Raw genomic sequence first — 17,159 nt, forward strand, 5'->3', positions numbered from 1 at the left:
TGTTATGTTTGAAAGGTTTTTCTTATGCCATTACCTGCAAACAGAGCTGGTTCAAATAGGTTATGACTTTCCAGATTACCCAACACTTTGGTAAGTTTCTGTAGGTTCTCTTGTGATTCACCAAGTTGGGTGACAAAAAAACACAGGGGACTACAACCATGCATTAAGAGGCTGCCTGTAAATCCTTGGCTCCTGTCCTCTGACAATGATGCAAAATATCATTCGACAAGGTAAACAATGTGAAGCTTGTGCTGAAAACTGCATTCCAGGGCCACGGGCTCTGTCAGGACATTTTAAATTAATATTCAAAAACTCATTAATCATTCATGAGCCTACCAGCTCATCAAAAATGATAAAACGTCACGTGCGCAAAATTTAAAGCCTGATAAAACACTCCTCATTAGAATTCTCTTTATCATAAAGAATACTACATACTTCATCTTCCCCTCACATTTTGAATCTTTGTTCGGAAAACCCAGGGACATGCTTTTTGTGCGAATGCTTGTGAAAGCCATTTCAAAAAACTCAAAGCACATGTTCTACGGGTCTAAAAAGAACTCCTCTAAGGCCTTGTGTTTTTAAAGAGAGCAATCACACTGTTTTGCAGATTGCCACAACAACATGCCAGTATAATAACCACCATATTTCCCAGTGTGAGAAGCCAATTTTCAAAGTATTCTGCAATCTAGTTAGTTAAGGGAAGTGAACAGAACTTGTCATCCAACCAGTGTACAGTGGGTGCTATTTCATTGCATGATGAGTTATTCATTACATCACAATACTTACCTTAGTTATTATTATGCGAATACAATGTTTCAAAGAGCCTCTTTATTTCAATACTGTGTGGGAGGCGAGGTGGCCTCATGGTTAGTGTGCTCGACTCCGGAGCCAGTGGTCTGGGTTCGGGTCCTGGCCGGGGACGCTGTGTTGTGTTATTGGGCAAGACACTTTACTCCCTCGGTGCCTCTCTTCACCAGGTGTATAATGGGTACCCCCAAAATGCTGGGGTAACCCTGCGATGGACTACATGTAGCTTCCCATCCAGGGGGGAGTCCAAAAAATAATCCTAGTCGCTTAATGCTACGAAATCGGGGATAAGCTGTTTTCTGTACATGTTTTCTGTACTATCTACTCGATAAAGATTGCTTTGGATTCTTGAACGTGAATACAGTCCTAGCTTAAAGTGGTACTACGACCAAAAAAAATTTTTGTTTTTCCTTTGGATTTCAAAACTATGTTAACTAAACAATAACTCACCAAGTTTTAAGTTCTGATTTAAAAAGACACCTGTTTATTTTAGCTGGAATTTTCTTATTTATTGGTCCGCCATTACTAACTTCAAAATCTTTAGAGCGCTGGGTCGAGGAGAAATGACGTCAAACACTCACTAGTTTAAGAATGCAATGCGTGTGTACGCGGCCTAATTAATATGCAGCACGGGAGTTTCGGGCTTTCAGACTTTTCAACCCGTGTTTTGCATATATAATAAATTACGTTTACACGCTGAAATTTTAAGCTAGTGAGTAAATGACGTCATATTCTCTAGATCCAACTCTCTGAGGTCCAACGGCCAGTTTTGAACGTGAGTAATGGCGGACCATGAAATCCAAAACTTACACTCAAAATAAACAGCCTTTGGATAAAACTCAAAGCTCAAAATTTTGTCAGTTAGGTGTTAAGCGAACACGCTTTCAAAATCAGAAGAAAAAAAGGAATGATTTTTTGATCATAGTACCACTTTAATAGTCTTTTTGTAACCAATTCCTCAGGTTTTCCTTTGTCTGAGTACCTAAGAACTCAAGCACAAATTTTGTCTAAAACAGACCACAATCCACCTGGAAATTTATTGCCCTTACCCACAGGCACAGTTGCCTCCCAGATATAGTGTTTGGTAACTAAAAATAAACTTACCTTTTGAGAAGGTACTGGGATATCTCATAACAGTGTGCCGGTGTCTTGGCATTGGAAAGATGAAATTTTTCCATTCTGTTAGATTTAAAAAGAATGCTTATCAAAGTCTTTACATTTGTCATTAATTCTATCTTCATTATCAAATAGAAAATGAGGTTGCCTCCTAAAAAAAACCCCAAGCGGTGTCAGGATAAAGCCGAGGTAACATATGTCCAGGATTGACCCTAAAGAGTCGCACCCAGATTTTGATAAGCGTCACAAAGTGTCCAATTAAGTCTAAGCATCACAGTATTATCTAGAAACAATCCAGTGAACATTAGCTTTCCTATATTTGAAAGTTGAGGTAATCAGAACATAATATTATGCTTACATTGAGCGAATGCATAATGTGCGGCCAAAAATGTATTCTTTTGTTTATGTGCTAATGAGACTCACTAGGCTTGCTCTCAAGCAACATTTCTTTTGTATTTTGTCCGTGAAGTCATGTGAAAACCGAGAATGTACAGTAACAGGAAACTCATCAAGGGGGGACCTTATCCCTCTGCTAATTCCTTGAGTCAACCCTTTCCCAAGTAAAAATTAATTTATTTTTATCAACAGGTTTTCCCCTTGACGCTGAGATAACTGTGTTTGATCAATTGGCCTTTACAACAGTAAGTGGGCTGAATCCCCCAAGGGAAGAATTTTATAAAATACATCTACTTGGGAAAGTGCCATATTTTCCTTGACGCCGAGATAGCTCTTTTTGGATTGGCTTTTACAATAGTGGGTGTGCTGAATGTCTCAAGGGGGGATTTTATAAATAAAAATACATCTGCGGGACTTGGAAAAAAGTTGACTCCTAAGCCAAGTATGGAAAGAAGACTGTACATGACCTTGAAGTGTGCAACTTGCAACACTGGGGATTTTGGGACGGCAATTTTAAACCCAGATGTGGACAAAAATGAGATCGAAGCTGCATGCGCTGGAAAATGCAATGTATAGCTATGTTACATCCAAATAAGGAAATTTTCAAACTCAAAAAACCTCAGTTCCAAAAAAGAGCTTCTGGATACGAGATAAAGCACGTCTTGTTGAGCTCCTTGCAGAAGTAATGTCACAGTGGTAGGGTAAGAGGACATTTTTGTGACCCTTATCAAAATCTGCATGAATTAGGGTCAATCCTGGACATATCTGAGCTGAAAACATGTTAAATACGACATTTTATGTATAGATACTGATGAAATACCAAGATTTAAAAAAATCACATCTTCACCACGTGCATTGAACAAATCATTTTTATCTTTCACATGTGAGAATATTGGTGTTGTCATGGTAATGAACACGATTAGCCAATAAAACGTGAGCTTCCTCTTCATTGTGAGATACAAAATGTTTCTGCCTTTAATATAATTCTTCTCTACTACATTAACATTTTTATCGCAAAATGTACATTATCATGATTTGTTTTCATAAATTTCATATCTTGTTTCATGTTACACAAACTGTGTGTTTAGTGGTTGGTGACCACTTTTTCATTATTTGAAAATGAGTAACACAAGTTGTTTTAAATCTAGACATTTCATCAATATCTATATAATAAACAGAACATTACATGGCCACTTGGGGATACAAATTTTATCTTCTTGTGCTGAAAGTATCACTCACTCATTCGCTTCACTCACTCATAAGGGATACTGGCAGCACTCGAGGATGAAATTTTTATCCCTGCGCAGCCATGTAATATCCTCTATTATTAAAAACTGAAACTACGGAATCCGATATCAGTTCATATCAGTTCATATACCTGCTGTACCTAATACGGTCAAGGAACGCTTAGCAATAAAGCGAGCTGAAAACATCTTGCAGCTCTGAGAAAAATATGGCTGACAAAAGCCGTTTTGGACCGGAATTGACTGAGGCAGACATTGATGCTTTAGTGGAAGAGTTGTTGATCCTAAAATTTTTAATAAAACAATTTATTTAATTTTTCTACTCGGGCTTGCAGGATATAAAATGATCATAACCAACTTGGCTCTATATTACATTGTATCACTTCGTATCCAGTGCACCCTCGTAGAATAATTATTGTTAAATATCACGAAAAAAAGCTTGTTTTTATCATTTTGTGCAATTACATGTACCAGCTAATGTGAGCGATGTGGATGGAAGAAGGGGACAGTTTATAAATAAATAAATAAATAAATAAATAAATAATAAATAATAATCTTTATTGAGGAGATCAATTTCACTGATAAGTGATTTACAAAAGAGTCCTTGCAGCTTTAGTGATCACATGGTACGAAAAACACCATACTGGAATGCATATGTGCTCTAGGACATCCAAAACAAAGCAAGTTATTTAAATTTTCTTTGTTTTGATGTCCCAGTGCACAATTTACGAGCCTGTCAGGCAGTTTTGTACCATGAGATCACAATCTTCTGCCATGACTTTGCCTGAAGTGACTATTGTCATCTTTTCTGTTAACATTAATGTAAAATGCTCAGCTGCCAAAATTATGATGACCTCCTGAGCAAAATCTTAATGAAACCCTTGCTTGCTTTACATCTAAACATGATTGTACAATGTCATGTACATGTATCCTTCTGGGGAAAGCAGCTGAGCAACTCACCGATATGGACTCCTTGGTGCAAGACTCCATAATTTGCAAAGGAGAGTTTCAAGTTCTGTAATATCTAACTCAACTGCTTGTTGGACAGGAGCTGGAGGGGTTTGGTACAAGGGAACAGCATTGGCAGCATGAGCTTGTTGCTGCTGTAGATCCTGCATCTGTGTAAAAAAGGGAGATTTTTCCATAAAGCAACCTTCTGAATTAAGCCTGCATTGAAAGAATCACCAATAATTGTAAACTTGATACAAACAAGATCGAAAGTTAATGGTGCATCTTATAACCGAGTGTGCCTTATTCGCTGTAACTGAAAAACAACGGTAATTAATATTCAAGTTAGGAAATGAGCTCACTCAGGTTTAATGTTCTTTAAAACTTGTGGATAATGTCTTGTTGCAGCATTTGACCAGGTTTCAATAACAGGCATTGGTGTCTCTTGGTTGGATGATTTATGATATATTATTGACTTTCAGAAAAAAAATACTAAAATGTGTGGCATTGATGAATATACTATCGTCACGTACATAATTTGTAGCTTAAAAAATCTTATTAAGGGGCTCAGGCTTGGTCTTCCAAAAAAACATCTGGATCACTTTTTCGGGTAAAGAATAGCTCTAATAATACTGCTAACAATAATAATAATAATAATAATAATAATAATAATAATATATAATAATAATAATAATAATATTATTATTATTATTATTATTATTATTATATTCAGTTCCTTATACCTGTTGTTGAGCTGTTGCTGAGCTTGTTGCCACGGTGCTGAATTGATTGACTGCTGAACAATAGCCTGTTGCACCAAATGAGCCTGAGGGTTAGTTCATATTGTGCCGCTGCTTGCTGGACAAGCTGTTGTTGGGTTTTTAGATGTTGCTGAGTCTGTTGTTGGGCTGACAAGAACAAAACACAATAACAGTGTAAAAAGCCAGCCTGATGCCACGATCAGCAGCTTAGCTTAATGTAGACTGCAAGCAGTCTCTCATTTGCTCAAAAATCTGCAGAGAAAACATGATATCCAAGCGAGATGCTGAGACTGACGAAGCGTAATAGAGTATCTGACTACTGCATAGAAGGTCGTGCTGGACCAATACTTAAGCCGTGTTCACATTAGGCCTTGATTACGATCGAAATGGGTTCACATCAACTAATTGCAGTCCCTAATTATAACTGGATTATAATTACTTCAAACAACCTCAAAGGGGTTGTTTGAAGGAATTACAATGTGTAATTGAACAGAATGACGAGCACATGGTGGTATGAGCAGATGAAACTTCTAATCGCTTTACGGAGCGAACATTTGGATTTGTCTTCTTCTATTCTTGAAAGCTATCCTTGGTTAGCACATCACATGATGGTGATGATAGTGGCAGCCACGCGATACGGCGCCATTTGTCTCACACTGCGAGGTTACCCAGCGTATTGTATTTGAATTTTCCCAGACGTGAACAGAACCATAATTGAATAAAATTGAATCGAGTATGATAGCCTGATATTACATTGTATACTTCAGTTGATCATACTCAACGTTGAGTCTGAACACGGCTTTAGATCTAGGAGAAAAATGCTGCCTTTAAAATTACATCTGCAAATCACTTACTGATAATGACGATAGCAAAGACAACAATCGACATCATCATCATAACTTTATTTTAGTCTCGACATTGAGCAGAGCACAAGACAGACTGAGCTTTATGAATTGGGGAGACCTTAAATTAAATTAAATCACATTCACACTGACACATGTACATTGGGTTTTGGTGAGAGCAGAAAACCAGAGTAGGTTACCAGGAGAAGTAGACTACAGTAGAGATTACCAACAAACCAAACACATAAAATTAATGACAAAACATGTACAGTACATGTGTAGTGGGAATGGTAAAGGCATTAAAAGAAACTAAACAATTTATCTTAAAAATGAAAGTTTTGTAATCTTTAAAATAAATTAATAAGATGTGTAATCATTTCTTTCACTTCACATACAGTACATGTATATCGTAAATGAGGAAAGGAAATGTATATCATAAGGTATATACTGTATTATTCATGTAGGTATATTTTTTAAGGTTACTTTACCCCATCGACATCCAAACCGGCCTAAACCGGCCAGACTTAGTATTTTACTCTGTCTAACGCCAGACGATTTACTCGTCAATGGGGAACCCCTGAGAGTCAATGGGTTAAATTTAAAGAAATGGGAAAAGCTAATGAAAAATTTGATAGAGTAATAATAATGTTGATTGTTCTGTGCAACGTTAATCGGCTATTTGTTGTTGTTGTTGTCGCTGTCGATGTTGGCTCATAATTTACGATCATAGTACTTGTTTGTGTAAATGTAGGTACATGTGAAGTGTATAAATATAATAATAACAATGTTAATAATAATCATAATGATAATCATAATAATCAAAATAATAATAAAGGAGAGTTTTTCATAAATAATAATTATTATAATAAATGGGCCTTATTCACGTGGCGGCCATATTGACCATAGACAATAGATTTCGTACCCCGAGCCTCAAGTTGAAATGTTTGGGAAGGAGTTTTCAATCCCTCGGGACCCAACATGGCCGCCATGTGATTAAAGGGGCTAGGTAATTTTGTTTAATTTTGTTAATTATGAGCTCTAAACGTCAAATTGGCAGAGCAAGAGTCTTTCATTTGCAAAATCACGGCCACATAACAACTGAGAATGATTTTCCAGCTGTGTAAATGACATTTTGATACAGACTGATATAAATTTGAAAAAAGGTGGGCCGACATTTTTCAAATTAACCAAATTCAATCCATTTCAATCCTCTCCAGGTTTGTCCATCCATGTCCCTTTATGGCTTCCCTGTGTTTTGTTAGAGTTCTTCTATAGTTTTGAACAGTTATTTTGATATTTTAGTTAATTCTATGACCATTCGATCAGTGCTGAAATTGTCTAAAATTGCGTGACCTAGCCCCTTTAAGGCCTACATGTGTTATTATGGTACATGTTAACTTTCCTTTTACTGGTACATGTAAATTAATGGAGTTTACAGACATCAAGTCATAAAGAAGACCCAGACTTCTTTACCTATTTCAAAAGAAACTTTCCATCTGTAATAGTTGTAATACTCTCCACTGAACAGAAATGCAAATTTTGGGTTTCCTTTCTGCTTCTCCTTGGTCATCTCTTCAAATTTGCTGCCATTTCTTGCCACAAAGTTTGCAAGTTTGTCAATGATATCTTCTGTTCTTGGTCTGTGTAAAACAAGACACAAAATAATAAGAGGTACTGTAAGTAACCAAATGATACAATATAGAATTTAAAATAAAATGACAAATCAATAATGAAGATGAAACACTGAGACCTATCACACAAAAACGTACACTAACAGTTTTGTGTTTGATCATAACCATTACAAATTTCTCAAATTTAATTGGTGCATTAACTACTTTATTTTTCACTAATTATTGAGTAGGGTTGAAATCGGACAGTGAAATCAGACAGTTGGCTGTAATATAATTATAGGATATCTGAAATCGGACAGTTACATCAGCCAATCACATTACATGTACTGTAAGTGCACTCAGCTTAATCTACCAATCACAGAATTTATCACAATAACCATAGCAACAACCACTTACCCTACCAAACTGAGGATTTTCCAAAAAGGACAAATTTGTAACATTAGACAGTAAAAAAGGAATGCATTAATTTTGTTTTCTCGGAAATTGTAATTCGTGTTGTCCAATTTCGTCTAAAATGATACTCATGATTAAACAAATCGGACTCCTGCTACACGGTCGTCCCATTTTGTTAATCACTTGTACATGTACGATTACAGACCAAATTGGAAGTCCTCCACTCAGTCCTATTACCATTATTATAAATGGGTAAAAATCAATGGCTAATCAGTGGGTAGCCAACTGATTTTCTAACACCTTTAACACCTTTCTCAACACTTCCAACCGGTGCACAAAATATCCCAATGATTTGTGAAGATTTTCCTGATGCTCTTGCCCAACACTTTCAACAGGTACATGTAGAAAAGCCACTGTATCAATGTTTCAAGTTGATAGCCAACGTTTTTTCAACACTCTTTTACAAATCATGTAAAACTAAGACAGTTTTCATGTCAGGGCTAAAGCAAATGAACCAAGGGAGCCACTTGATTTACAAAGACCCTAAACGTCTTCCAATGGGCTAGATTCTAGAAAACCTGTTCACTTTTCAGGGTTCATCATAGTTCTGCCACCGCAGTCTGCAGTCACTTTAAGATAAGAAGAAGGAGCTTAAAGTGCTACTACTGTATGATCAAAAAATCATTTCCTTTTTTTCTTCAGACTTTGAAGGTGTGTTTGCTTAACACCTGACTGGCAAAATTTTGAGCTTTGATTTTTATCCAAAGGCTGCTTATTTTTGAGTTTTTTACAAATTGGATTTCACGGGCCGCCATTACTCACATTCAAAACTGACCGATTGGACCTCAGAGGGTTGGATCTAGGGAAAAGTGACGTCATTTACTCACTACAATCTTGGACAAAACTCCTGGGAAAAATTCTATGTAGCTTAAGCATCATTTGGCATACGCTCAAAAAATGTTTTGATCCTTCCCAAATCCCCCTTCCCCCCACCCCTACGAATGTTGATAATGTGATGCAAAATACTGTGCAAGCCATTGGTGGTTTTTAAACCAACACTGGAATGGGGGGAGGGGGGAAAGTAGGAGGAATTTAATGTTTATCACACAGACAAATTAGAGCGTCACATTTTCCCAATGAGTCTTGTCCAAGATTGTAGCTTAAAATTTCAGCATGCAAATGCACTTATTATAATATTATAATTTATGTAAAACACAAAACGAGAAACTCCTGTGCTGCATAATATTAATTCAGCCACGTACACACGCATTGTGTCCTTAAACTATTGAGTCTTTAATAACGACATTTTCTCCTTGACCCAGCTCTCTCAAGATTTTTAAGTTAGTAATGGCGCACCAATAAATAAGTAAAATTCCAGTTAAAATAAACAGGTGTCTTTTTTAAATCAGAACTTAAAACTTTGGTCGCTTAGTGTTTAGATAACATAGTTTTGAAATCTAAAGAAACACTTTAAGGATGGAGTTGATCAAAGCTCTGCCACTGCGGTCTGCGCTCACCCCTCCCTCCTTTTCTATTTGCCGTTTTATTCAAACTTCCTTCAGTGCTTTAAGTGACCAATTTTATGTTTCGCTTGATTACTCGGGATACCTAAAGGTATAACGAGTATTAAAATGGGTTTGAAAACAAGAAGTGCATAAAAATGCATGATAGAATTAGGATGCTGGGATTTCATTGGTTAAAAGCTACATGTATGCACAATGACCCCCAGGGAGAGGTGAGAGGTTGTAATTGAAAATACAAACATCTTCCAGATACAAAACAAACTTGTGAACATATGACCTAATACCTGGCAAAGGGTAAACATGACGAAAATAAAAGCAAATGAAAGGATTCTAAATAAGAAATTTTTACACCTCATTTGGATACATGTACAGTATATTGGGATAAACTGACGAAAACTTTAAATTGTTGCAAAATCCATGACATTGTTATCTGTATCTTTGTTAATTGGTATCGTAGCCATACATGTCAAAATAAATTGAGTTATTGGGTAATTACTCGGAATACCTGAACTGTCTCGGTTGACTTTGCTCGGTGCCACAAAATGGACAATAGAATTTCCTTGGCTAAAAGCAATTAACTTGATCCCTTCGAACAATACATTTCACATTTTCCAACAACACAAAAATGACGGCCATGGTGTCGAGTGTTGATGGAGGAGATTCCTGTGCACACGAGGCTTCAAACAGCCTCAATTCTTAGAGTTCCACGAAAATCCGTATTTATAACATGCGGTGGAGCAACCAAAGTGATGGGAGACATGTTGGGGTTTCAGTGTGAAGCTTTTAACGACATTCACCAATTTAGAAACTCAAGCCCATGTTTTGAGTGAAAGCTCAACAGCAGCTAAAGATTGAAAATGCTGGATTCAGTCTTCTGGAAATTTTATGCATAAGATAGTTAATCTAAATCTTGCATGTTGACAGCATGATGAAATCGTCAGGACAGAACTCCCAGCAGCGGTATGTTGGAAATGCCTGAAATTTCTTTTCTTTCTGCTTTTTTTTGCACGCGCACCATCGGCGGGTGTTACTTTTTCAACTGTTTCACGGTCTTCATGTTTATATAGCTACCTATAGAGGGAGGCGACTGCATTATTCACAACACTGTTAATTTCAAAACTATGCAGCTGCTTCAGTGCCAGTGTAGCTGGTAAAAGGAGGGATAAATTTTACTTAGCCACATTAATTACAAATGGTTTTCACAAGTTTTCTCTCTCGCTACGCCAGTGTTTCACTCTCCCTTGGCTCACTGGTTTCACTTTGTATGTCACCCCTGCATTGTGTAGATTCATGTTATTTCCGAGCCGACAACCTGTACCAAATCAAACTAATTCTTTTGCTTGGTGACCTATTGATTTTATTTCTAAACACTAAGCGATGGTCACTAATGCGTTATCCGTTATCGTGAGCCCTCCAGATTTCAATTGGCTGCAGAAATATTCACTTCTTTTGTTCCTACTTAGGAAATCCGAACATCGCTTTAGCCCATTCAATCCTTGTAGTTTGTTTCTAACTCTCCCAAAATGTATCACCCTGCTTCTGCGTAACATGGTATTCCGAGTAAACGCTATGAACAGCGTCTTGTTTGTTTGCCAGTTCCTAGTCGCTGAATTTAAGCAAATTTTGTAACACAGCGCCTTCAAGCCACACGCGCAACGAACCATGTCAACTTACGGCTACTCATTAGGGACCTTAAACAAAGATGACGACAACGGCTAAGAGATTTTCCTGTTACTGTAATAATTTTGTGATTACTCCATGTCGCTCGGCTTGGAAAGTGTGAATACACATTCCAAGAATAAAATTGATAAGAACGACGTGGATATTTAGAGAGAAAATTGAACATTCATGGTCAGGTGCTCTCGTCCTCCACATGACCTCAAAATTGATCATTTTACGTCGTTGTCAAGACCAGAACCGCAACGAAAATTACGGTATCAAAACGTAAAACGAATGTGCAGGGATTGAAGAACTATTGCTTTTGCTATTTAAACCTATTGTTTTGTGGCATTCTCGTAGCCATTGTCATTGTCCTTGCTTAAGGTCTCTACCACTACTGAACTGCGGACCGCTGTGGTAGTCGATCCATTTCACTCCCTGTCATTACTCATCAACTACACAACTACGGACTGTGGTGGCAGTCTATTTAAGTACTGCAACTTGGCGGTGAATGGGTGCTCTAGAATTGCTCCTTAAGACATTATGTTTCAATCATTCCCTGTGACGTCAAAACCCCAAGATTCTAATAATTAAACACACATTATACATAACTATGATTCATCCTTCCATCCACAAGAGAGCCACAGTTACTTAACATAAAATCATTGAAACACATATCATTCCGCCTTGTTCAATGACGCCAGATTAGAGGACTAGTTTAATAACATAACGATCACCCGAAAAAGAAGTCACAATCGTACAATGCTTCGTTGCACACTGGAGTCTCTGGTTTCTGTGCATTTGTTGACTTTTGGCTTCGCTAGTTGGTAAAAGAACTATGTTGCTTCAAATGAGGGTTTGTAATCTGTACTTGTCTTACCGAAAGAATTTCAAACTCACTTACCTTCTGGAGCCGGGAACGGAGGATTGTGTATCACAGCACCTGCCATCTTGAAGCGAAATGAGATGGATTGTTTGTCCAACCCTAAAAACGTGAGCTTCAGTCGTTTCTTTCCAATGCACCGTGTTGCATCGATATATTTTTATGGTTCTCTTACTGGAATGCACTTGAAAAAGAGAATCTTTTTTTAACGCTGTCTCCGGAACACTCCTTTAGCTTGTGGAGGCCGCCATTATGAAAACCGTCCCAGACTCGCTCCAATGCAATTCGGGCACACTGCATGATCTAACATATGGACTATCTATTTTCTGATGGGGCAAACCGCAAACGGAAAAAATCGCTGATTTGTTTTCTTCCTCCTTTTTCTTCGACCTTTACTTCGGCCCCTTAATATATATATTTCGTATAATTTTCAGCGGTGAATATTTAACAATTATTCGTCGAGGGCGAAGTGACTATCGGTGAATATTCACCGAGACGAAGTCATATATTCACCGATAATCACTGAGCCTGAGGCGAATAATTGTTTTAGTATAAATACACAGGTGATTATTTTAAAAAAGAGAAAAAAAAAAACCTTTCAACGAGAAATCATCTTCACTTTCAGTGACAAAACGACTACTGGCAGCCATTTTGTCCGTCGAGGTGATTATCGGCTGATAATCCGGATAGCGAGCCAATGAGAGCGCGCGATTTTGTATAAAGAATTTAGTGTCACCGCGCTACCCGGTGAATATAACATTTTGGAGGCGCGGCTGCTAAGCTAATCAAGCACTTTTCGTGCCCTTTTATCGTGTTTTAGCACGTTTTTTTGCACTTTCTTGATATTCACCGCTGAAAATTACACCTCAGGCTCAGTAAATATTGGCGAATATTTACCTAGACTACGTTTCAGTAAATATTCATCAATTTTCACTTCGCCTTCGGCGAATAATTGTTAAATAAATGGACAAAGTTAAGCCGAACTAAGCTACAGTTGAGATGACATAACAAACTACTTTGCTCTGAGATCATGCAAAAAATTCTCTGATACAAAGCAGCTGCCTTTTCAAACGCCTTTACTGTTTTAGGTACTGCTTCGGTTCGGAGCACTGATCGATGGTGCCACACTAGCGCGTATCTACTTTTCATTTGGTGATATTTTTGTTATCAGTCTTTCCGTAGCCTTTTTCCACTTGCACGCCTTTTTGCATCTGGTGTGACTTGATATATCTGGCTCGACTTTTTTTTTTATGGCGTGACTCTTTGTCCCTGGCACGACTTTTGAACAGCGTGTCTTATGTCCCCAAACATGACTGGCCTACTCAGCCTACTGTACCGTGAGTTACAACTGCAGACCGCAGACTGCACACAGACTGCCAACAAATTAATAGCGCTGATAAACAGTATATAAGTGTAAGCACCCATTTCAAAAAGCGCTGATAAACAGTATTTAAGTCTTAGCACCCATTTGAAAACGGTCAGCTTTCAATACATGCATGTGATTTAGGGTTAGTCTGGAGTCCGCCGTTTGCAGTCTGCAGTCTGCAAGTGTCAAAGTGAGAAACCGCCGTCAGTTGACCTGAGTTGTGACGATAAAGAAGTGGCGAACGTTTTAGATGAGTTAGGACAATGTGCGAGCCACGACTGCGAGTCATGCGAGGTATGGATGCGAGTCATGCGAGCGAACATGGCGAGCCATGCGAGTCAACACGCGAGTCACCACAGTTATCAAAGCTAACCGTTTAAATTGGCGCTTAGACTTAATAACTGTTTAGCAGCGCTATTTGAAATGGGTGCTTAGACTTCAATGCAAATTTCGCATTTCTCGAATGGCTCGCTGGCTCGCAGATTGTCGAGCCCCGTTTTAAATTAGAATAATCAAAGGAGAATTAGGGTTGTTCCTGTTCTGTAGAAGGTACCGTTGTTGGTCAAATTTTCGCTGACTAGCATGTCCTTGCGTGATTTTCCTCTTACAGGATATGAATCGACGATCAATGACGTCAATCGGTAGTTTGAGTTTTGAGCCAATGAGTCCTTTCTCCCTTGTTCTCTTTTAAAATTTACTTGTGTTCCGACCCTTGTTCCCGAAATTACTTTCAAACTTGTTCCCATACGGCTTTTTTATCTCCGCTGAAATTGTTTCAGGGATCCCTTGTTCCCTAAGTTATTTTGTGATTGTTCCCCGGTTTCCCAGTTCAAATTGGCCGTGTTCCTTTGTTCCCTAAACTCAGAAATGGCTCCAGTTTTGCATAAGTATTTGTCTGACGGAGATTTTTCACTCCAAGGTGAAATGTTGTGACTGAAAGACATAATCTGCTCGTCATTTTTTTCTTTTCGATTTTCATAGTAACGCTAAGGATGACTAAGGATGTTAAAGTACACAGGCTAGGGATGGCTCGGAATGTTAAAGTTCGGCTAAGGAGGTCTGAAGAAGACAAAGTATGCGTTTGTGTGGCCGGCCCTCTATAATCCATATGCCCCGGTACATTGTATGTCCCCATACACGACGGACCCACGGAAGACACACCAGATTGAAAAGTCGCACCGGCTGAACCGGAAAAAAAAGTATCATGTAAAGTAGATACGCGCTCGTGAGTGGCACCGATAGACTTACATTGACCCCAAAACAAGAGTCGTATCATAGTGGAAGGAAGACTTCAATTAGAGGGGTTCTAAGTATGTGAAAATTCTCTCAAATCAATAATTGCAACAACATATTCGTGTAAACCGTAATTACGCCCGTGGAAGAATGAACAAATTGGACGGGATTTTCCGGAACTCCAGCACCACTTCGCGAGGTATGCCCAAATTTCCAAATTTTTTTGTGGAATATTTCCATCCCATTTGATTCTTTACCCGTCTTTTTTCGAACTGTTTGGTCGAATGGAATGCGCCTCTGGACTGACTTTCCGCGTGGAGATGAGGCTCCAGGCTTGTGCTTCGAAAGGTATTTTTTTCGGTCCCCAAACGATGCCGCGTTGCGTTCTCTCGGACCTTGGGAGAAATTCCTCAAGCACCCAGGGTTTGTAGCGGGACAATTGTCACCTCAATCAGCATCCGAACTACTAATCGGAAGGTCACAGGGTCGACCTCAGCAAAGGAGCGCTCGGATTTTTTCCGATTATTCCCGAGTCACCATCGAGAATTAAATTTCATTCACCGGGATTAACATGTAGCATCTCTTTCAGTACATTTGCGATTATGCTCCAATTCGATAATTTAGACACTAGCAGTATGACGGGACAATTGCTATATGAACCTATCGTAGTAGCTTAATGTCCTGGCCCCATCGTGGCTCCAATAAATCAGTCTCGGTAGAGCATTCGAAGATGGAAGGGTCGACACTCGGATTTTTCCCGGGCCAACATCGATCGAAACGTACATCTTTTTACTGGGTCGCCTTATGGCAAACCCAGTCTAGGTCTGCGTTTAGTTTGTTTGTTTTCTTTTTTTCCTTTTTTTTTTTTTTTTTGTGTCGGTAAAAGTCTTGCCTGTCACTCCCCTGGTAAGTGGTGTCTTTGTGGATAGAGCCTTCTGCGAGTATTTTCTTAGGATCGAGAGGGTAGTGGAACTGCGTAGATTTCTCTGATGGACACAGTAGAATCATTAACTTAGCCTGCAATGGCGTCGAAAGTCATGTAACGCGAATGGCGTTTTAGTGGATCCTTAAACAAAATATACCCTTATGGAGCTCAATAATGGAAAGTCAGTTGGATAAAATAGGCAGGAATCTCAAAAGCGACAAGCACTGGACTTCGACAACAATCTGTCTATCGCCCGTCGAGACGAAATCAAAGTGAGCTGTATTTACCTGAAGTACATGGTAATTTGACACGATTGAGTTTCTTGTCTTCATGCACGCAATGAAATAGGAAGAGGTTTTCGCCTCTAAGAGCAAATATGTTGTTTGTTTCAATAAATATTTCGCTGGAAAAGGATTCTGTGGTATTTTCTGCCTTTGTGAATTAAAATATCATGTTGTGTATTGAATTTTCGAGCTTAAGGTTCAAATGTGATATGGGAGAAGTTTTTTTAGTATTGCTCTGTAAGCAGGAAGGGTTCACAGGCCTGTTGGAAGCGTGCTTGAGTTTCAACAAAATGAGCCCCAAAATCAGTGAAAACTTGTGACGCAGATGAATAATAAAGTAGCTTCTATTTCCAAAATGATGGAATTACCTGTCTTGGACAGTAAATTTTGACTTTGCATAAACAAGAGTTGGGCGATTGTGATCTTTGTTTTGACTTCGCTCATTTCATTGTCAAACTTTATAACACTTGACAGAAAAAGAAACTTACAAAAACCCGGTATCTTGCCATCATTTGACACAGATGCTTCACTGTTTGGCGAGTAAACATGCCGCGGTAACTTAATCACGGCGCCCGCTGAATTCCGGCCATGTCACTTTCGATTTTGCAATTTACTTGAACGTAGCAAAAATCTCCCAATTGTTTGTCGCTGATCGTAACTTTTTATCTTCTATATTCACGGTTCAAAATTAATGTTGTTTTCATGTCGTAAATATTTTATTCTCGATCGACTGTCCGGGAAACTTCCTTCTGCTCTTTCTGAAAACCGTGTATCAATAGTTATTTGCTTTTTCATCAATATTTGTTTTGCATAAAGCAAGCTAACAGAATCTGTACCTTGCTGAGTTCGCATTTGTTAGCGTTAATAGTATTTTCGGTCAGATGTTTCTGTTTTTGTTTTTATGAAGGGTTTATTGTTTTGGTCTCCCATCCTAACACTAACCCCGCGAAACAGGGCTTGACTTCAGTGAAGTTTGGTATTACAAAGCTTTCAGATGCTCAGAGGGCACACTTGTGGTGAAAAGAAGTTGTGATAGAGGGAACTTGAAAATTATCAACACGTCAGCCCAGAAGCCAATGTTTCTCGCTTCTCTTTTATTTGTTATTCTTCAGAGACTGGAATGCTGTATTTCAATACCACACAATTCG

At 38.5% G+C, this 17,159-nt stretch overlaps 1 protein-coding gene across 2 annotated transcripts in view; it reads right to left on the reverse strand.

Annotated features, from left to right (window-relative positions):
• Window positions 1-17,159, reverse strand: part of LOC137973150 (calcium homeostasis endoplasmic reticulum protein-like) — a 58,350-nt gene that overhangs the window by 30,239 nt on the left and 10,952 nt on the right. The window contains exon 1 of one of the 2 annotated variants that reach the window (XM_068819904.1): window positions 12,225-12,475. The exons of the other annotated variant lie outside the window; for it this stretch is intronic. Within the exon in view, the coding sequence (XP_068676005.1) occupies window positions 12,225-12,270 (46 nt within the window). The 5' untranslated portion in view covers window positions 12,271-12,475. Of the gene's footprint in view, window positions 1-12,224; window positions 12,476-17,159 lie in introns of those variants that run through there. 2 annotated transcript variants of the gene reach the window in all.

The sequence above is a fragment of the Montipora foliosa genome, chromosome 10 (genome assembly GCF_036669935.1).
Source record: "Montipora foliosa isolate CH-2021 chromosome 10, ASM3666993v2, whole genome shotgun sequence".
Lineage (NCBI taxonomy): Eukaryota > Metazoa > Cnidaria > Anthozoa > Scleractinia > Acroporidae > Montipora > Montipora foliosa.